The sequence below is a fragment of the Meles meles genome, chromosome 4 (assembly GCF_922984935.1).
Source record: "Meles meles chromosome 4, mMelMel3.1 paternal haplotype, whole genome shotgun sequence".
In the NCBI taxonomy this organism is placed as follows: Eukaryota; Metazoa; Chordata; class Mammalia; order Carnivora; family Mustelidae; genus Meles; species Meles meles.
In genome coordinates, this window is record NC_060069.1 from 161,434,563 (window position 1) to 161,456,149 (window position 21,587).

A 21,587-nucleotide genomic window follows, 5' to 3' on the forward strand; every position below is an offset into this window, starting at 1 on the left:
AGGGTGGGTGAGTGGATGGATAGAAGCTTGAAGGGGTAGTGATTAGATGGATCGATGGATGGGTGGATAAATGGGAGGATGGATGGATGGGTAGATGGAAGGTTGAATGGGAGGATGGATGGATGGGTAGAGGAGTGGGAGCATGGGTAGATAGAGGGTTGGATGCATGGAAGATTGAATGGGTGGTGGAGGAATGGGTGGATGGGTGGATAAATGGGAGGGTGGATGGATGGGTGGGTAGATGGAAGGCTGGATGGGTGGTGGATGGATGGTGGACGTGTGGGTGGGGCAATGAGTGGATAGATAGGTTGAATGGGTAGTTGTTGGATGGATGGATGGATGGAGGGATGGGTAGATAAATGGGAAGATGGATGGATGGGTAGATTGAAGGTTGAATGGGTGGTGGAGGGATGGGTGGATGAGTGGGTGGGTGGGTGGATGGATGGAGGGATGGGTGGTTGAATGGGTAATGGATGGATGGGTGGATGGTCAGGTAAATTGGTGGGTGGGTGGGTGGGTGGGTGGATAGAAGGTTGAATGGGTAGTGGTTGGTTGGATGGATGGATGGATGGATGGATAAATGGGAGGATGAATAGATGGGTAGATGGAAGGTTGAATGGGTGGTGGGTGGATGGGTGGATTAGTAGGTAGGCGGGTGGGTAGATGGATGGATAAATGGGAGGGTGAATGGATGGGTGGGGAGGTAGTGGATGGATGTGTAGATGGATGGGTAGGTGGGTGGATAGAAGGTTGGATGGGTGATGGAAGGAGGGGTGGACAGACTGGCAGCTCCTGTTGCTTTACAAAGAAGGACAAGGTTGATGTTCTCCTTCTCCTTACTTTTTTCTAGCTTTATGTCCTCAGTCAAGGACAATGTGTGTACCGGGGAAAAGTCTCTAATCTTGTACCATACTTGAGGGATTTAGGTCTGAACTGCCCAACCTATCACAACCCAGCTGATTTTGGTAAGTAGAACCTTGACCAAGGGGCTCTTTTCCACTCTTGGTGAGTTTCTGCTTTTACCCGACACCCCCAAATCTGGAATTCCTTGAATATTGCACGTGTGGTTCCACTGCCGTCCTGTGGTGGAGCTTTTAAAAGCAGATTAGAGATTTTCCCTCCTTCAGAGAAGATATCTGGGACCTAGAACAAGGACGCTGGTTTTTTGGAACTGTTTTTCCTAGTGCTTTGCTGTGCTAGGTTTCTGATTTAAAGGAAGGTATTTCTGAAAATAAATAACCTTTAAAAATAAAAAATGACCCTTTCACATTGATAACCGAGTCATTAAAATGCAGATTTAAGTTTCCACCAAACATAACAAAAAAGGTGATGCTCAGAGTCTGGAGACCGACTTGATGGTCTGAGCTCCTCCTCTTGGGTTGGTGGTCTCGGGGTCGGCAGCCAAGCACACTGTGTCCGGGGCCCTGAGATGTAGGAGCCCACCCCAAGGCTCGTTTTGCCCTGGCGCAGTCCCCAGGCCCTAACCTTGGCCATGCCCTCCAGGGTGTTGATGTCGCTGCTGTCGGCTTTCACTTTCCCCCACCCACTGGGGCTCTGGGCCCAGCACCCCTTCTCCACACCGTGCCCCATACATCCGTCAGCAAGCCACACAACCTCTCCAGACTATATCTCCAAAACCAAGTCTCCTCCACCTGGCTCTGCAAGCTAGGGAGCCTGGCAACCCTCCTGCCTTCTCTTTCTCTCAAGCTTCATATTCACTAGCCGCCAAGTGCTTGACACCACCCCCCACCACTTAGTCCCTTTCCTCCACCTCAGCCTCTTGCTGGGGTCCAGTCTCTGCCAGCACATTCTGCCTGCCCATGGCTGCTGCAAGGATGCCCCATAAGCTGGGTGGTCTAAATTGGCAGAAATTCATCCTCTCGCAGTCCTGGGGCTGGAAGTCAAGGCTTGGGCTGTGCTGTGCTGCCTCGGAGGGTTCTAGGGGAGGAACCTTCCTGCTCCTCCAGTTCCTGGGGGCTCCAGTGTTCCTGGGCTGGTGGCTGGGCCACACTGGTCTCTGCCCGTGTCCTCACATGGCTTTTTTCTCTCTGTCTCTGGGTGTCCTCTCCTCCTCTGGTAAGGACACCACTCACAGGACTCAGGGCCCACCCTAAATCCCAGACGGTTTCATCTCAAGATCCATAATAAATTAAATCTGCAAAGAGCCTTTTCCAAATAAAGCCACATTCTGAGGTTCTAGGTGGATGTGAATGGGGGGAGAGGATCAGCCTTTCTCATCCATGTTTCCCCCCAGACATCTCCCCAAATTGTGTTCCATGAGACACAGTTCCCAGGCCGGGCTCCATCTTCTGAGAAGTGGTTCATGATGGGGGGGGGCACACAGTGGACAGGAAGGGGCCAAGGGGGAGGGGAGCTTCACCTAAAGAGAGGCTTTGACATGTGGTGAAGGCAGTGAGTAGAGCCAATGACTGTCACACACTGGTTCCCCAGAGAGAGAAGGCAGGTGGGAGCAGGGGCCACAGAGCAGGGGTGGAGTGGGGAGGTCCAGGGCCTGAGAAGAGGAGAGGACCTCGGGCGTAGGAAACCGGGCACGTGGGACTGTGGGAAGGTCTCGGGGAGGGAGCCGCTGCTGTTCCCTCTGCGTCCCTAGAGAAAGGGCAGAAGGGGAGGGGGGAGGGGCCATTCGGAGAACGGTAGAGCAGGGCCGGCATGAGTGAGCCTGCAGGCCGGCCATGCTGGGCGTGTGTGACGTCATGACGATGACGTTCTCCTGTGGTAACACGTGCTGGTTTAGGACAGAATCAAGGAGGGCTTGGCTGCCCCGGGTCAGGCTCAGGAGAGCAGATAGCTGCTGTGGCCAGAGGGCAGGGCCAAAATACTGAGGCCCTCGACTTTGGGCTTCAGCACGAATGTCAGTGAGGGGAGGGGCCCTGGGAAGGAGGCGGGGGAGACTGCAGGTTGGGGGAGGGGAGGAGAGGCCGTCGTGTGAGGTGTGGAACCAGGGGCCACAGAGAGGCTGTGGGATCCAGAGACAGGGTCAGCAGAGGACACACTCCCTGGGGATCGGGAGGTGGGGCGGAGGGTCCCAAGCTGGCCGATGGCCGTGGGCCGCTCTCCATGGTTCTGAAACACTGTCACCGCGGCCATCACTGCCCGCTGAGCCCATAGGGACATGCAAGCCCCCTCCTGCTCATCCCTTGGCTCCAATCCTGGGGCTTGGATGCCTGAGGCAGGGGTTCAGTCACATCAGTGGGTGAATAAGTTCACAGACGCACAAGCTCGTTCCTTCTGACTCCCTGGCATCACCATCTGAATTCGCATTTCTAGGGTCCTGACGTCATCCCTGGCCTTGCTGGGGGTTTTAGAGCTGACGAAATGTGGGCTGAGGAATTGTCTCATCCAATCACACAGCACCCCAATAATCCGTTCAAAGAACTCCCGCGACGCTCATGGCCATGTTGTTGCAAAATGACCAAGGCCTGGGTTCACTTTAGCCACAGGGGGGCTCCTCCCCCCGGGGGGGTGGCGGGTAGCCGAGGCGAGGGTTGCCGCTGGGGCTGACCCGTGTGTGTCTCCCGCAGTCATGGAGGTCGCGTCCGGCGAGTACGGTGATCAGAACGGCCGCCTGGTGAGAGCCGTCCGGGAGGGCATGTGTGACTCTGACCACAGGAGAGAGCCTGGGGGGGATGCCGAGGTGAACCCTTTTCTTTGGCACCGGCCCTCTGAAGAGGTAAAGCAGGCAAAACGATTGAAGGGGTCTAGAAAGGTAATGCAAAGCCCCGGCCCCCGCGGGACGGCTGCGCCTTGCACCCGCCGCCTGGGGGCTCTCGCTCGGCCGCGGGGGGCTGCGTGCGGGGCTGGCAGCTCACGGCCCCCCTCCCCGTGTGCGCCCGCAGGACTCCGCCTCCATGGAGGGCTGCCACAGCTTCTCGGCCAGCTGCCTCACGCAGTTCTGCATCCTCTTCAAACGGACGTTCCTCAGTATCATGAGGGATTCGGTGAGGCTGTGGGCCAGCGTTCTCTCAGGGCAGAGGGAGCCGCAGGGGGGTTTTCCGGTGTGGTCATCCTGGCTGAGCTCTCGGGCTGTTGTCCCTGCCTTCGCCCTGGTCAGCTTTCCATTCACGGTGCTGCTGTGACAAACAGCCCCCGGTGGCTCTGACAGTGAATTCAGGTCACGCTGGTGTCCTGTGTTGGCGGCAGCGGTTGGTGGCCCTGCCCCCCGTGTCTCATCCTGGGACCCAGAATGGGGACGCGGCTCCTTTTCTGGAACATGGCAAAGGGCAGCCTGTCAAAATTCCCACTGGGGCGGCAAACTCTCTCGTGCTTTCGTGCTCCTGTCTCCAGGAGGCCCTGTGGGTACAGGGCGCTGGCAGGAGGGGGGCGAGTGACCAGCAGCCGTGATCCCATCCACCCAACTTAGTGGACAACCTGGCAGGCTCCCTGCCGGGGAGGGCCAAGTGCCCAGTGGGGCCTTTGGGAGCAGCGTTGAACCCCGGGGGTCTTGAGCTGCCCAGGCCAGAGCGCCCCAAGGAGGGGCCTCGGGTGTGTCCATTCTCTGTCCCCCAGCACTGTTTCACCTGTCCCCCCCTCTGAAGGCAGACCGCCCTTCCTGCCTTTCATGAAGGAGATTTAACAGAGAATAGCAATTGCTTCTGGGGTGTGTGTGTGTGTGTGTGTGAGTTGGTTTAGGGTCAGGGCTTGTTTTTCTAGAGGAGAAATCAGGTGCCAATGCCTTCCTCGGTCTCTGCCCGACCCCCCGCACTCAGCGAGAACCGTGTCTGCCCCAGGTCCTGACGCACCTGCGGATCACCTCACACATTGGAATCGGCCTCCTCATCGGCCTGCTGTACCTGGGGATTGGGAACGAAGCCAAGAAGGTCCTGAGCAACTCTGGCTTCCTCTTCTTTTCCATGCTCTTCCTCATGTTCGCAGCCCTCATGCCCACCGTCCTCACGTGTGAGTGCCTGACCCTGCGCCCACCCACCCCCGGGGGACCCCAGTCAAGACTCGGCCCATAGTTGAGTCTTCTGACACAGAATATCTTGGTTTTTCGAAGTATCATTTTCTTGGTTGACAGGGATGATCATATTTTCTCTTAGACAACAAAATCCATACCATGCTTAAGCCAAAGGAATTAATCTCTAATGGAGAAACTGTAACCATTGTGGAAGGCTGACGAAAGAGAGATTCCCAAAGTGTTCTAATGATTAGCCCCTGAAATCTTACTCTGCAATGGTTACCCCATTCGTTCATTAGGCAGCCTTCTGCGGCCACAGTTTCTGAGTGAATAACGCTATTTTGGATGGATTTCCATGCAGTTCCAGATTATTTGCCGAGCACGCTGCCCTTGCTCACCTGGGCTGACAGTAAACTCATATAATTTGCCCCAGTGTGGCCTCCCTAAATGGCCCTGAATGCTCAGGACCAGCTTGGGGTTCTTGCCTATGGAAGGAATCACACTGCTTCGCGGTTGGCTTAGCAGGATATACTTGCGCCAATCCCTACAATAATGCTCAGTGTCCGAGCAGATGTTCTCCACCCTTCCATTGTCCCCCTGGTGACCCTTTGGGTTATAAACACGGTCATGGTTGGAGGTTTTCCCGGGCTGGTGCACGGGTCCGCAGCTCTTAGCCCTGCCTCCGAGGGCCCCCGCCAGCCGATGCCCCTCGCCCTCTCCAGCTCCACACACGCGCGCCTGCGGGGAGTCCTGGCTCGTGGCCCGGGTGGGCCTGACCCCTTTGCCCTCCGTCTGTCTCCTAGTTCCCCTGGAGATGGGAGTATTTCTTCGGGAACACCTGAACTACTGGTACAGCCTGAAGGCCTACTACCTAGCCAAGACCATGGCCGACGTGCCTTTCCAGGTGTGGTAGTGGAGGGCGCGCTCCCCGCACTCCCCGCGCAGGGGGGACGCCGGGCCCCGGGGGCTGACGGGCCGTGTGTTGCAGATCATGTTCCCCGTGGCCTACTGCAGCATCGTGTACTGGATGACATCACAGCCGTCTGACGCCGTGAGGTTCGTGCTGTTCGCCGCGCTGGGCACCATGACGTCGCTGGTGGCGCAGTCCCTGGGTCTGCTCATTGGAGCGGCCTCCACATCCCTGCAGGTACAGGGAGGGGGGCCCCTCCCCCCCAAAACATAGCCTGGACCTCCCAGACCGGCTTCAGGGAAGGAACCGCCCTGCCGAGGCCGGTCAGGGTTGGCACTCTGACCACAGCAGGGGCCCGTAGGTGGCCTTGGTGCCTGCCAGGCGCTGCTCCCGGTGCTCCCCTCATCCTAGCTCATTGCACCTCAGACACCCCATGAGCTAGGGTGGTGCCATTCCCATTTCATAGTGGGGGAGACTGAGGCCCAGAGAGGGAACATGGTCTGGTCAGGAGCAGCCCCTGGCTCCGAGTCCAAGCTTTCAACACGTATGTTTTGCTGCCTCTGGGGGATCTGCTCTGCTGTCCCTTGTCCCCCCCAGGGCAGCCTGTGCCCCTCCCCTGCCCCGGGGCTTCATGTGCCCCCCAACCTGCCCAACCCCGCACTGTGGCTGTTTCAGGGTGCCCTGGGCAGCTCTGTCCCCCAAAACAAAGCCACAGTCTGGTGAACCGGATGCCCGCCAGGCCTTCTGGCACACGCCTTCCTGCCGCTGCATGTGATGGACCCTCCGTTCCCGTCTTCGGAGCCCCCTGCTACTCACTGATGGCTTAGCCTCCAGGGGGTCCCCTCCTCTGGGGACAGGCATAGCGATGTGTGCATGGACAGGCATGGAGAGCGCTCGGCCCACCAGCCGCCCAGAGGGCCCGGGGAAGGGTGCTCACTGCCCCTTCCTCCTCGGACACGGCGGCAGCACTGGGCTCTCTGCTCCCACAGCTGCTGTGCCCCGGCCTCGTCACCGCTCACCTTGGTGTCTGCCCCCTGCGAGAGGCTCTCTCTCTTCACCTACCCCTGCTGGGGCCCTCTGCTCTCTGAGCCCAATGTCCCAGCCCCTCCCTGCGCGGAGACAGGCTGCAGGCTGGAAGAGAGGGGCTGCTCAGTGCCGTCCTGGCCTTCGGTGACCAGCCTGTAGCCCTGGCCCTTTTCCAGCTGCTGGTGACTCTCCCCATACACGTGGGATATGACCTCTCGGGGACACCTGAGGAAACCAGGCGGGATTCCCACCTGCTGCCCCTGAGCACATCCCTGTGTGTCCCCCCAGGTGGCAACCTTTGTGGGACCCGTGACGGCCATCCCTGTCCTCCTCTTTTCGGGGTTCTTTGTCAGCTTCGACACGATCCCAGCTTACCTGCAGTGGATGTCCTACATCTCCTACGTCAGGTAGCGTGTGTGGGGTCTCGGATCGCTCGGGAGCTCTATGTGGACGAGGGAAGGGACAAAAACCACTTCCCAGCCCCCAGCGGAAGGCCAGCATCGTGCTTGCCCCATGAATTCGAGACTGTTGGTGCCTTTAATTTTCTCCTAAGTCTGGTGTGTCCGCACCCTCTCAAACACACACGCACACACGTGCACATGTGCACACACAATTAAATACTAGCGGTTTGTGCCATGAAGAAGCTGCGGTGGACCCCGCGTTCTGCCCATTTCGGAGAGCTGCCGTGGGGGGCGTGTTTCCATCTCATGACCCTCGTCCCTCTCTGGAATGAACCACACTCAAACGAGGTTCTGACTGTGTAAATCCCGTGGAAACCAGGTCCTGTTTTAAACATCCTAATGTCTTTGAACAAGAGCGTCCTGGCCCCTGGGCGCCACGGTACTCGGACCTGGTCCTCTCTGCCCCGGGTCCTGGCACGTCGGCCTTACTGGGCAGCGCCCATCCCCAGAGCTGTTCTCCCCCAGCTCCAGCGAGCCCACGTGACACAAAAGACCCAAAGTTGGGAACAAGCTTTCTTTCTCTAGAACGTCGGTTCAGACCCAGATGTATTGTTCAGGAAAACAAAATCAAAACAAAGTGCCTGTACAGAGTTTCAGCAATCTGTGTGTGTTCCAACGCCAAGAAATCAGAAACCCGTGTCTTTCTTCTCAAAATTGGTGTTTTTCTTTGGACACTGTAGGGCTGGCCTGGAATGAGAGATGGCCCGGGAGTGTTTTACTGAAAGGCTCTCTAGTCCTTCGAAGGCTATTAGATCCTTATTACATTGAACTGTGAAAAAATTTGCCGTATCAGGCGGTCAAAGAGCCTTCCGGTTGGTTTCCTCCACTGAACAAATAGCTCCTACCCGTTCCGTTTGGTTTGGTGGGTGGAGGCTCCGGAGGAGACAAAAATCGGGCAAGCCTCATCCAAGCCGCGGGATGTGTTTGTCTTGGGAGGCTGCTGCGAGGCTGGGAAGCAGCTGCGTGAAGACGGGTCTCGGGGACACAGCGTGGCCGCGCTGTGGATCACGGATGGCGTGGGGGGTGCCGTTTCCCTCTGCAGATGGAGGCAGGCATGGGGGCGCGGGGTCCCCTAGCCGTGGGGAGGGCCTTGCTGATGGCCGGCACCTTCCTCTTTAGGTACGGATTCGAGGGGGTCATCCTGTCCATCTACGGGCTGGACCGAGAAGACCTGCACTGCGGCATCGATGAAACGTGCCACTTCCAGAAGTCGGAGGCCATCCTGAGGGAGCTGGACGTGGAGGACGCCAAGCTCTACCTAGACTTCATCGTTCTGGGCATTTTCTTCATCTCCCTGCGCCTCATCGCCTATTTCGTCCTGAGATACAAAATCCGGGCGGAAAGGTAAAAACACCCGAGCGCTCCAGGAGACACGGACATAGACATCACGGCCCAGGGCCTCTTGCGGAGCCGCGGGGACCGATGCCGCCACCCAGCCCCGGCGGTGCGTTCCGTCTACGGGTGTTGTGCTGCCCGTGTCCGCGCCCGCGCCTCTCTCCATCTCCCTTTCCTTCACTTGGGAAGAAGGTGTAGAAAGGTGTCACGTCCTCGTGCAGAATTTCACCCCGCAGAGGCCAGGCACGTAGAAACCGGCAGCAGAACAGCCGCCGGGAGGCCAGGGAGGAAGGACCCGCGCCAGGGGCAGCCCGGTCTCGTGACGGTCGCTGCCGTCCTGTGGTTCTGCCGCCTCCTCCGGGGAGAAGTCAATTTCCAAGCCAAAAGCCGATAACTCTCATTCATTTTAAGAAACTGTATCTTTTTAGTACTTGTTAAAGGAAATTATTCAGGGTAAATAACACACTTTGCTTAGAGACACGAGGGGCTTAACTAAGGCGCGGAGCTGGTCTCATTTTCAGGCAGAACTTGGGAAAGATGTGGGCGTGGTCCCCGGCAGGGAGAAGGCTCTGGGGCTGCGCGTGTTCCGAAAAGCCGGACAGAAAGCTGGAGGGCGACGTTGGCCAACCTTCCCAAAGTCTTTTTCCCTCACCCCGCCCCATGCTGCTTATTTTAAGCAAAAATACATTGTTTATTTCTTCCTAACTTTCTGAACACCTTAATTTCGCCTAAAAAGTGTCGAGAAGCTGAGCCTTGTTGATTTCTTGCACACATGTCCCTCTCCTCTCGTGTCACGTCGACTACCTCCGCGGGAGCTGGGAGAGCTGGACAGGTGGCAAAGCCAGGGGGACCGGCGAGGGCCTCGAGGCGCCACAGGAAGGGAGCCACCAGCGGTGGGGGGCGGCGCCCAGACCTCGCGGCCCCCAAGGCCTTACAAGCAACCGGCACAGTCTGCGTAGCCCCGGCTCCTGTGGCTTGTTCAGACGGTGCACAGGGTTGTGCTCGAGGCCACCTCCCGAGCCCAGTGGCTGTGACATCTCCGCCTTCTCGGTGCTGAGCCCCTGCAGATGACACAGACCAGAAGCTCCTCCTTCCCAGGGATGAAGTCACAGAACAAAATCCCTGTGGGGCAGGAGTTGCGGGCATACCTGCGGGGTAACCTGCCTCTGGTTTCTGTCCTGATGCCGTGTGCTGCCAGCTGGCAGAGGCCGTGCGACCCAGCGGCAGGTCCGAGGAGGCCAAGGAGGGAAATGGAGTTGCCCCCCACTTGGAATCTCCCTGCCGGGGGGCGGGGGTCTCCCAGGAACAGCCTGTTTTCGTGGGTGCGCTCACGCCCTGTCTGAGCCTATCTCCTCCGCTGTGAACAGTGGCCCGGCCGTCACCCCTAAAGGGGTCTTTGACTCCCCAGTTCTGTTCCCAAAACTTCTGTTTCCCACTTTAAAGAGAATGGGAAGAGTCTCATTTTACTCACATACAGATTTGACATGCAAATGCTTACAACCCTTTTTAATCCTTCCGTCCTTTGTAGTAAACGCGCTGAGCATATTAAACTGTTAACTTTGAGTTTCACTTTTCCAAACAAAAGTAGCAATGCCTTCCAGATTATGTCATTTACCCAGGATCGAACTTGGGCTTTATAAAGAGTCCTCACTTAGTTTCGAGACAGATTTGCCTGCGAGACGTCACAGGGAGGAAGACCCACCTAGGAGCAGGCTGGTGAAATGGGGGTGGGGATGGCTGTGATCACACCTGGCCTCCCAGCACGTGTGGTCAGGAGTAGAGACCTCTTTCCCGCTGTGGCCCGGCAAGGACGGGCCAGCCAGGAGCCGCGCTGCGGGACTGAGCCCATCCCCACAAGCAGCTCACATCCTGTGCCCTGAGCCCACCCCGCCGTGTCTCAGCCACTTGGGAAGGAAACGGTGAGATCCCTCGAGATTGAAAATCTGGTTTCCAAGTCTACCTGCGCCCTCGGAGGGAATCCCAGAAAACCCAGTCTCCCTGGGAGCTCATGCGCCCCGCATTTCAATCTTCCACTGTTAATAAATTACCGCCATCCCTTTGATAGGTGAGGAACCGAGTGAGGGGCCGATCTTGGGTGGCGTGAGGGCTGTCGGCAGCTTCAGGGGAGACCCAGACAAAGTAATACGGTGGTCTTTGGAGGGAGGGAGCAGCCAGGCCAGAGGCTCTGCTTATGAAGCCGGGATGCGGCCCTTCCCTCTTTAAGGGCAGCGCCCCCTGCTGGCAGTGATGCACAGGGTGTGGTTTGCAGCTCCGGGCCCTCGGAGAAAACGTTTGTTCCCAATGACCAAAGCTAATGTCCGAGCAACTTACTGACTTGTTTTTCTAAATCATTGTGGTGAAGACGTAGGTGAGCGTGTCTTTCCTACATTGGGCCTGAGAGCAGGCCAGCTTGCCAGAGTTCGTTTCCAAATGGAATTTCTGAAGAGACTGCCTCAACCCTGCATCTCGGATCGTGATTCTTCATTTAGGAGGAAGAACCAAATCTTGCCCAAAAGATGTGCAGCCTCTCCCGTGTTTGTGAGGAGAGGCGAAAGTAGAAGTCCAAAGAATGTCGCTTTTAAGTGACGTTTGTCAGGAGAGAGGGGGAGAAGCTCAGATACTGCTCCTGCACCTGCTCCTGCTCCTGCACCTGGTCCTCCTCCTGCACCTGCTCCTGCACCTGTGCCTGCTCCTGTGCCTGTGCCTGCTCCTGCGCCTGCGCCTACACCTGCTCCTGTCCCTTCATCTGGTCCTCATCCTGCACCTGCACCTGCACCTGTGCCTGGTCCTGCACCTGCACCTGGTCCTCCCCCTCACCTGCTCCTGCTCCTGCTCCTGCTCCTGCACCTGCATCTGCGCCTGCGCCTGCTCCTGCACCTGGCCCTCCCCCTCACCTGCTCCTGCACCTGCTCCTGCCCCTTCACCTGCTCCTGCTCCTGCACCTGCGCCTGCTCCTGCACCTGCACCTGGTCCTGCACCTGGTCCTGCTCCTGCTCCTGCACCTGCACCTGCGCCTGCACCTGCGCCTGCGCCTGGACCTGCACCTGCTCCTGCACCTGCTCCTGCACCTGCTCCTGCTCCTGCACCTGCGCCTGCTCCTGCACCTGCACCTGGTCCTCCCCCTCACCTGCTCCTGCACCTGCTCCTGCTCCTGCCCCTTCAGCTGGTCCTCCTCCTGCACCTGCGCCTGCACCTGTGCCTGGTCCTGCACCTGCTCCTGCACCTGCACCTGTGCCTGCACCTGCTCCTGCTCCTGCACCTGGTCCTACTCCTGCTCCTGCTTCTGTTCCTGCTCCTGCTCTTGCACCTGCTCCTGCTCCTACTCCAGCACCTGCACCTGCACCTGCACCTGCACCTGCTCCTGGTCCTCCTCCTGCATCTGCTCCTGCTCCTCTTCTTGTTCCTCTCGTGCACCTGTACCTGCTGTTCCTGCACCTGCTCCTGCACCTGCTCCTGTTCCTCTCCTGCACTTGCACTTGCACTTGCTCTTGTTCCTGCTCCTGCACCTGCTCCTGTTCCTCTCCTGCACTTGCACTTGCACTTGCTCTTGTTCCTGCTCCTGCACCTGCTCCTGTTCTTGCTCCTATTCCTGCACCTGATCCAGTTCCTGCACCTGCTCCCGCTCCAGCTCCGGCTGCAGGCCTGGGCTCTGGCGGCAGCCCCACCTTGGGAGCCTTCCACCTGCACCCACATTCAGAGCACTTTGTGCCTCCCTTGCTCCTGCCCTCGCTGAGTGTCAGCCAGAGAGATCAGTCCTTGAGAAGCCCTGCGTGGGTGCCATGGGAGGAAACCCATGTAAACATTCACAGAAAAGAGGCTGGAGTCCGCCGCAGTCACCGTGGGTGAAATGGAACCTAAATTTTCAGATAGCAGCCCATCCTAGAGACCCACAGAAATGCTGTGTTCCCACCCTGAGAAGGGCACTACCAGGAGCTCAAGGACAGGTGGAGTCACCTTGGGTTTTGGGCTGAGAGAAGAAAAGGCCGAGCCCCAGTGTCCTGAGTGTCTTTCCCTGCCTGGGGGTCCCAGGCCCTGCACTGGGGCCCGTGCGGGTCCTCTGTCCATCCCCTAATTCAGCAAACGTGGCCATTGGCGGTCCTGACAAGCTTGGGACTGTCCCAGATGTGGCCTGGCCACAGTGGCCAGTGTAGCGGGGGTGGGGGGGGTCACATTCCTTCTGCAGCTGCAGAGCATGGGGCTGGGGGAGGGCGGGCGAAGCCCCAGGTCCCAGGTCTCACGCCAGGGAAGAGCACAGTCGACATTCGAGCCACGGTCTGACCCCGGGACCTTCGGTTTTGTTTTGCCATATTGCCTCCTGTTGGTAATGCGCAAATACACATGAAAATTCTTGGTTAAGCGTGAGGCACAAAGCTATTTTAGTGGCGACTCGTGGACTTGCTGTCACCACACGGAAAGCTGAGATGGGAGGGTGGCCCACGTCCCCACCCGCCCCCTACCGGCCTCAAGGCTGCGCTGACTCCTGCCTGGTGGAGAGCAGCCATCCTCTGCCCTTGCCCGGTCCTGGCTTCTCAACACAGCACACATGAGGACTAGGTCGGTCTAGAGAGGGCTGGTGTGTGTGTGCGTGCATGTGTGTGTGTGTGTACACGTGCACACACATGCAGGCTCGATCCAGGTTTGGGCTCCCATAGTTCTGTGGTCTTTGCTTTGTCTCTAAGTGCTCCATCATCCTTTACTCCCAGAAGGAAAGACAAAATCTCTCCCTTCCTGCCTGCTGCGCTAGTCAAACCCCACTGAGGCTTTCGTCCAACGCTGGGGAAAGTAGAATGTGACAAAGGGCGAAACCAAACCCCCAAGACGGAGAGGTGCGGAGTGTGAGACTATAAACTTAGACACTTCAACAAAATAAAGACCCCTAATAAATATTTTATATAAAACTTTTGACTTGTGTTCAGTGTCAAATGCTTCAAAGTCAAAGTTATTTGCTTAACTGTTACTGGGCAAAATGGGCCTTTAGTTTGCATTTTGAACATATTTGTTGTACGTCTAGTGAGAGTTCCACGTTATTACTTAGTGTCCTGGTCTGGCACCCCCCAATTGTACAATCACCTTTCTTTCTGGGACACCTTCATGTGCTACGAGGGACTGTCTTCAAGTTTTGTGCGTTCCCTCTCCCCACCCGCTTCCTCCTGCCTTGTTAATGTTGGTCACAACATTGGAAATTGCCAAGACCCCCATGTGCTGAGGCCAGAGCCTTCCCTTTCTGTCCCTTCCTGTCCCTTCTGCCTTCGAGGGGGCTCGGGGGACACGGGCACCGGCAGTGACTCCTCAGAGGGATGGGACATCCCTCGCTCATTGTTCTCATGCTCCTGGAAACCCTCTTCACTGGCCTGGTCTCTGCAGAGACGGCTGTGATGGAGAAAACAGGTCCTCCTGAGGTTGGGTTCCCAGAGTGGACATGAGCAGGAATTTGAAGGATCCTGGTGTTATGAGCTGCCTCAGCTCCATGGACCCAGGACTTCCAGGAACAGTGGTGCTAGGGGCATGGCCTTCAAACTCGTCTGCAAAACTGGAGGGCATCCCACGTGCGGAACCCGCTCGTAATGGCGCCGTGTGCCCGCCGGCTCCCTCTGCTGCTCCTTCCACACCTGCCCCTGCAGACTGGCCAGCTGGCCCGTGACCCAGCTGCCATTCATGCCAGCGTCCTTCTGGGTCACTGTCCTTGACCTCTCACGTCAGGGAGATGCCTCTGGAATGATCGGCCTCCGCAAAGCCCGTACCCGGAGGCTCCTGGGGGTCAGCAGCAGCCAGAGCCGGGGACCAAACCCCAGTGCGCATTAGCAAGCCCAGCTCAGCCTCTTGCTAACACCCAAGCCTCCGGGCAGGAAGGCAGGGTGAAGGTGACCCTCAAACCCTCTGCTGGGGTAGCTGGCTTCCCCCCACAACTACTGTACCTTCTTCCCATTCCTTTTCCTCGTCTTTGTGCAAGCAGAAGGGTGTAGCCTTAGCCCAATTTTGTACGATACCTCTGAACACGCCAGCTTGGAATCATTCCCCCAACAGATGTGTTGATGTCGCGAGTGCACAGAGGCCCACTGAGGAAGCCGGCTCCGCGTTATAAAAACGAGCTGGTTTGTATCCATTGTGCTCAGAGCCCCTAATGCCTCCCTGGTCCCCAAAATAGTCCCCGGGCGTCCAAAAGGAGAAAACGGTGGTGCAGACTAGGTACGACAGATCGAAGGATTGCCCTGGCTGGGGGCAGAGTGTAGGGGCTTTCCGGGGCAATAAGACCACTGTGAAGCTGAACAGGAGGGAACAGGGACATAAGGGTGTCCCTGTTTGATCACAAGCCTGGGGTGGGGGACAGAGCTCCCCGGCTGTGTCTGGGCTCCCATTTCTGAGGCTGCAGGGAAGGGGTGGCAGAGCCCGCCTGGGGACCCTCCCACAGCTGGAGGGCTGGGCTTACCCGGATCTGCCCCTCCTTCCCGGGAGACACCCTAAGACCCCACAACCACCAGGCTGGCAGCCCAAGCCAAGGACACAGCCACAGGCACATGAGCGTTTCTCCCTGGGCTCGTGGTTTCAGAGCTGGTCTTCCAGCCCCCATGCAGGAATCAAATTTGGGGAATAGCACGTGCCCCAAGCCACATCAATAAGAAGGAGCAAAACCCCAAACTACTACATTCAGCTCAGATTTTCCGGCAGAGCAGCAGCTCGCTCTCGCTCTGGGAGCGTCTGCTTAAGTGGAAGAGGGAATCCCGCTGCTCGCCTTTGGGTGCCTTTGGCCCACGCTTTCCACGTGCATGTGAACGTGGCCCTGGTTTTGCGCACAGTTAAATGGTTTTCCCTTCCGTCCACCGTCAGCCTCCTGCCCTGAGCTCTGCACGCGGGAGCCAAGCCGCTCCCACATGCCTCAGGGCAGGGGGCGCTGGTGAGATGCTGAGGGCAAGTGGGTGGGTGTCGTGACCCTGGGCCTGGTGCTCAAGGCCCCCAGACCAGTCTCCCAGGAAGGAGACTGTAGAGGGTCCTTGCTCCTACCCCCCACACAGGTGCACGGTTTTCCTCCAGCCTTCCCTGCCCACAATGCTGGCCCGGCAGCAGACCCAGCCCAGCCATGCGGTAGCATGGCAGCTTCCAGAAAGAGTCCTTGCCTATTTCTGCAACACGGGTTACCCAGACGACCTCCCCTCCTGGGGGGCCTTGAAGGTGCCCTCTCCTGCTGGGCAAATCCATTAGGCCTGAGAGAGAGGTGAGTCGTGGGGAACACGGGGTCAAGGTTGAGAGCCCTATAGTCCCAGGTTCCTGGAGATCCCAGGCTGTGATCCAAGCTGGGTCTTAGTTTTTCTGGAAGTATTTCGATGGTCATGGTAGCTCTTCTGTTCTAGTTTCACATTTTAAAAAAAATAGTTCTGTCATTATGTACCCCAAAGGTCTCTTTCCTGTGACGTTTGGAATACAGGCTGCCTGAGTTTAATTATAAATGTCTCATTGTTGAAGTCCTTGGCCAATTAAAAATGATGGCCAGTGTCCTATCATCCAAATCACTAACAAAATGGACCACCAGAGGAAGGCAGGGGGCTTTCCGTTTTTAGAGTCTCATGATCCCTGCAGAAGTGGTGAAATGTAATTTGTTTAAGAAGTTACTCTCTATAACCAACCAATGTCCCTCTCATTTGTCTGTGCTCCCTTTGTAGACAGATGGGAGAGAGAGACGCTGGGGGGAACTGTTGCCTTTTATTAGATGAACCGCTACTTCGTGTCATCCCTTGGTTATTCCAAAGCAAGAGTCAATGCAAGTAACATTTTCAATCAACGTGCAAACGCATGCAAATGCGTGCACACACCCCTGTATCTGTCTAAGCTGTGACTGTATGATCCGCGCTGTTTAGAACCCTGGATGGACGAATTTACAGCGATCTTGCCTTGTTCCTTAGCGAATCCTGTCGCTTGCACTCGCCAGAGTTTTGCACTGTTGTAGAGAGACGCCACATGTATACACATATATATTTAAAAATAACGTCCCCTCTCTCTCGGGTGCCTGTTGATCGGCCGTCCCGCTCCGCTGGAACAAGAGACCGAGCAGAGCCTAGAATGGGAGCTTTGTAACTGCACCTTGCAGACCGAGATCCTGTTGTACATATTTCTGTAGTTCTCTCCTTAGAAGATTTGTATTTGCATTTTTTGCAGAAACTTGAACTTTGTTTTCTGAAATTAGACGCCACTTATGAAAAATGTGACAATAAGCAAATAAAGCGTTGTTATTTTCAGACTTCTACTTCTCTCTCCTTCTTGCTTTCCACAACGCCAGCCCTCACACGCGCCGGGAGAACTTGGCCTGGGGACTGGGGGAGACTCACGCTTTTTCCTTTTTTAAGATTTTACATATTTATTTATTTGAGAGAGAAGGAGCAGGCCGTGGGAGGGGCAGAGGGAGAGGGAGAGAGAGATTCCAAAGCAGACTCTGAGCTGAGCGCAGAGCCTGACCTGGGGCTCGATCCCAGGACCCTGAGACCACGACCTGAGCTGAAACCGAGAGCAGGACGCTTAACCCACTACACTCCCTGGGCGACCCGGAAGCCTCAGGCTCAATGGAGCAGTTGCTTGGGTCAGCGTTGTAATAGATTTGGATGAAGTTGGGAAGAAAAGAGTGACGGGGTGCTGTGCCAGCCTCCACTTGTCTGTGGAAGCACAGGGTCAAGTGCATTTTCACGGACTGTCTCTGAGCGCCCTCCTGGGGCGGGGCCAGAGAGCAGCCTGCCCCATTTCACCCGCGAGGAAGCGAGGCTCTGAGAGATTAGACCACTTGCCTGAGGCAGGGGTGGAAGCTGACTTCAGAGGGTGCTGGTCTAGGCTGGGCTCCTGGCTCCTTCATCACCCTCCCGCCAGGGGAAGAAGACCCTGTAGGACTGAGAGCTAAGGAGGAGAACCCATCTGGTCACAGCTAAGGGGAAACCTATCCCCCACGACCAGAGGAAACCTCTTCCAGGTGCTTTGCCGAGGGGCAAGATGATGGGTGAGTATCCCCAGGAGTCAGCTCTGGGGACGCCGTATAGGTCTGCACTGGGGTTCAGGCTGGGCCTGGGTGCAGGTTTCACTCCGGGATCCTCGCCTGGGCATGACTGTGATGGGGAGGACCGGGTTACCTTCGCAGGTGTGCGCGCAGGGACGCACAGAGAGAAAGGCCACCGTCCCATGACTCGGCGCTTCCCGTCCCTTCTTCCTGCCCAAGCTTCTCCGCCCCCAGACATTGTGCTGTGCTCCCAAACCACTCGCCACCTTCCCCCATCGGAATCTCTCTTCCTTCCACACTTTTTCCAGATTTTTCTGTATTAGAATCTTCAAGTTACAAAAATTCTCCGTGTTCATTTTAACGAGTAATACAGAAGTGAATAAGCCGGTCCCCAGCCCATCCCGGGCAGGCCCCGTGAGGTTCCCAGAGTCGACAGCAAACAGCCGTTTATTTGCCCTCCCGTGGTCACCGCCAGACAGACAGACACGGCGTCTCCCCAGCCCTCCATCCCTCGCTTGCCTTCCCCCGCACGGTGTCGCAGACGGCGCTCCAGACCGGGGTGTGTGGTACACCGTCGTGGGAATGTTCCAGAATCCCTGCTGCCCTTTGCCTTCTGATAGACACTGTGGTTGTTTCCACAATAACCACCAGGCTTCAAAACGAATCTGAAAATCTGGAAAACATCTTAAACTGACATCCTGACCACCGACGATTGAATCCCAGAAGCCCTTCTGGAAACGCAAGTGGAAGGAAATCCAAAGAGTAAAACGGGCGCCTAGAGAAGAAGGCAACGGCCCTGTGTGTCCCCTCACTCCCATGGTGCCCCCGAGGGAGCTTTTAGGACAGTCCCACGTGGCTGACGCTCTGTCCCTAGCCCTCTGGCCTCCCGTTACATCTGGACACCGTGACTCTTGGGGGCTGCAGGTGTGTGGGGGGACGGGAAACCCTCACAAAGCTGCCAGGCCTCGTGATGTTGTCAGGGAAGATTAGCCCAAGAGGGTCCTACCCCATCGACGGGAGCTAATCTTTGCTGATCGCTGTGACCTTGGCAGTCCAAGTCCGTGTTCCTGTTAACCTCATTCTCCAGAGAGATGACGACATAAGAAATAAGGTCAAACCTTACAGCGGGACACCGTTCTTGACGGGTCAGCTGCCGCACTTGGGAGACGCTAATCCGGCCACAAGGAGGCGTGCGGGCAGCCTCGTCTGCTGGCACGGTGACCTCAGAACTTGACTCGTTTCTCCTGATTCCTTCATCCAGTTGTCATCTTTGAGAGCAGGTGGCAGGAGGAGAGGGCATCTCTGCACATCCCAAGACAGAAAGTTCCTGGGGGCGGGTGAGAACTAGGACCAAAGCCAGGGGAGGGCAGGAGCCGGTGTCCAGGGGCTCCCTCTAGCGGGCACTGGGACTGCGCACCGCCGGCCAGGAGTCCTGGAGCACAGAGCCTTAGGGAGGCAGGTTTGTGGGATGGAGGAGAAGCGGGAGGGGGAGGCACCTGGACGCCACAAAACCAAGGAGAGAAAGGCTGGAGCATCCAGGCCAACAGGGGCAAAGGCAGCTGCCGGGTGAGAAGTGGCTAATCATTCTCGTGCCCCGCGCTGCTGTAGGTAGAGGCGGGTCCGACACCCGGAAGGGGCAACGCCCCCTCCGAGGCCATCTGGTAGGACCAGTGGCTTTGAAGACGAGATGAGCCAGCCCCGCATGGGGCCCGCGGTAAAGTCTCAGAGGGCAGCTCCATTCTTGGAGCAGAAAGTCAGTAAATCAACAGAGACATACGATCACAGTCGGGTTTATAGACCGAGAATGGAAGGAGAGAGCGCTCGTTTCATAGGAAACGCACCCGCTGAAGTGCACAATTCACCGCTTCCCAGCGTCCTCGCAGAATCCTGCAGCTGCCACCACTCTCTGGCTCCAGAAGATTCTCGTCTTCCCCAGAAGGAGCCCGTCACCAGTCGCTCCCCCGCACCTGCTTCCTCCCAGCCCCCCGCAGCCACAAACTGACTTCCTGTCCCCTGGGTGTACCTGTTCTGGGCCCATCATGTGGGTGCGGTCGCGTACACGTCGCCTTCACTTGGCAGAAGGCACAGGCGAGCAGCACACAACGCACGAGAAGCATCGCGCCAGCTCAGAAAGGTGGAGACACCCCGTCCCCCAAAAAGGTTATGGCCCCCCGAAGTGTGCCGGCTCTGAGCTCCCAGGTGTCCCCGAGTCTGCATCTTGCTGTCACAGCCATTAAACGCCCTCTGATGTAGCCATAGCCGTTGTCCCCAGCTTGCCGATGGGGACGTGGAGGATGAGAGGATGTCTAACTCTTTCCAGAACGTGACCGCTGAAGACCAGAGGCCCGAGGGGAGAATTTCCAGCCTCTGCCACCCAGGACCCTGAAGGGCCTCAGAGCAAACACACAGTGAGGGAGACTTTTCTGGGGCAGTCGCTGTGCCACAGGCCACCCACCTTCCTCTCTGGAAAGTTTCAGGATTCTTAGACCGGAGCGGTGAATTCCGGTGACCGGCCAACGTATTCTGGGACGATACAGACCCACGCAGCCCACACAGAAGGAACTACTGCCAAATAAGAAATGTTAAAGGCACACTCTATTTTTTAATGTAAAATTTATTTTATTCTTTTTAAAAGTTATTTAATTTTTTTAAAAGTTCTTTTCAGTGTAACAGTGTTCATTGTTTTCGCACCACACCCAGTGCTCCATGCAGTACGTGCCCTCCCTATTACCCACCACCTGTTCCCCAAACTCCCACCCCACCCCCCCGCCCCTTCAAAACCCTCAGGTTGTTTTTCAGAGTCCATAGTCTCTCATGGTTCACCTCCCCTTCCAGTTTCCCTCAACTCCCTCTCCTCTCCATCTCCCCATGTCCTCCGTGTTCTTTGTTATGCTCCACAAATAAGTGAAACCATATGATACTTGACTCTCTCTGCTTGACTTGTTTCGCTCAGCATAATCTCTTCCAGTCCTGTCCATGTTGCTACAAAAGTTGGGTATTCATCCTTTCTGATGGAGGCATAATGCTCCATTGTGTATATGGACCACATCTTCCTTATCCATTCATCCGTTGAAGGGCATCTTGGTTCTTTCCGCAGTTTGGCGACCGTGGCCATTGCTGCTATGAACATTGGGGTACAGATGGCCCTTCTTTTCACTACATCTGTATCTTTGGGGTAAATACCCAGCAGTGCAATTGCAGGGTCATAGGGAAGCTCTGTTTTTAATTTCTTCAGGAATCTCCACACTGTTCTCCAAAGTGGCTGCACCAACTTGGATTCCCACCGACAGTGGAAGAGGGTTCCTAAAGGCACACTCGTACTGCCCAGCTGGACTGAAGAATGGGGAAGCGCACGTACACGCGACAGGAAGTAATAATCAGGTTTAGTGGCCACAGTGTGTGTGTAAGGCAGCGGAGAGCCTAGCATTTATGTCCCCTTCCCACCAGCAGCAAGGAAGTCTGGCTTTCCCCCCGGCAAGACAACGTTCTCGTTCTGCGGGTTCTGGAAGCTTCTCCACACGCGCACCGTGTGCAAGTTGTTGAGGAAGGTGTTCAGTGTCAAAACGAGCCCTGGGTCCTGTGGAACCCAATTCATTATGTGACTCACCCGGAGCCTCTGTTGGGTGACCAGCCGGTGGAGGTGTAATGGGCGCCCTTTGGGACCCTCTGGGGTCCGCTGAGCAGCCAGGGTGCCCGAGAGGGCCAAGAGCGGCATCACGCTGCCCACAGCCCCACAGAAGCTTCCAGAACGTCCCAGCGCTGACCCTCAGCAAGGCTGTGTCCTTGAGTAAATTTCTCTCCACTTCCTCATTGGTAAAGAGTAAATACGTGATTTCTCACAGCAGCTTGAGTAAAAGGGAAGACGGGTCTCCACGCGTCCTAGCCCCAATTTCAACACTGGTTAGCGCTTTCTTGGGTGCTCCGTTGACAGCGGCGGTGCCCCGCCGAGAACACTGTTTAAAAATC

At 56.8% G+C, this 21,587-nt stretch overlaps 1 protein-coding gene across 2 annotated transcripts in view; it reads left to right on the forward strand.

Annotated features, from left to right (window-relative positions):
* The window catches only part of ABCG1 (ATP binding cassette subfamily G member 1), a 53,957-nt gene extending 42,670 nt beyond the window's left edge, over nt 1-11,287 (forward strand). The window contains exons 8-15 of one of the 2 annotated variants that reach the window (XM_046002165.1): nt 851-965; nt 3,543-3,727; nt 3,858-3,959; nt 4,749-4,917; nt 5,722-5,822; nt 5,907-6,065; nt 7,143-7,261; nt 8,435-11,287. In XM_046002165.1, the coding sequence (XP_045858121.1) occupies nt 851-965; nt 3,543-3,727; nt 3,858-3,959; nt 4,749-4,917; nt 5,722-5,822; nt 5,907-6,065; nt 7,143-7,261; nt 8,435-8,663 (1,179 nt within the window). In that variant the 3' untranslated portion in view covers nt 8,664-11,287. The remainder of the gene's footprint in view (nt 1-850; nt 966-3,542; nt 3,728-3,857; nt 3,960-4,748; nt 4,918-5,721; nt 5,823-5,906; nt 6,066-7,142; nt 7,262-8,434) is intronic. The other variant, XM_046002166.1, reaches the window with a different exon arrangement.
* The last annotated feature ends 10,300 nt before the right edge of the window (nt 11,288-21,587 follow it).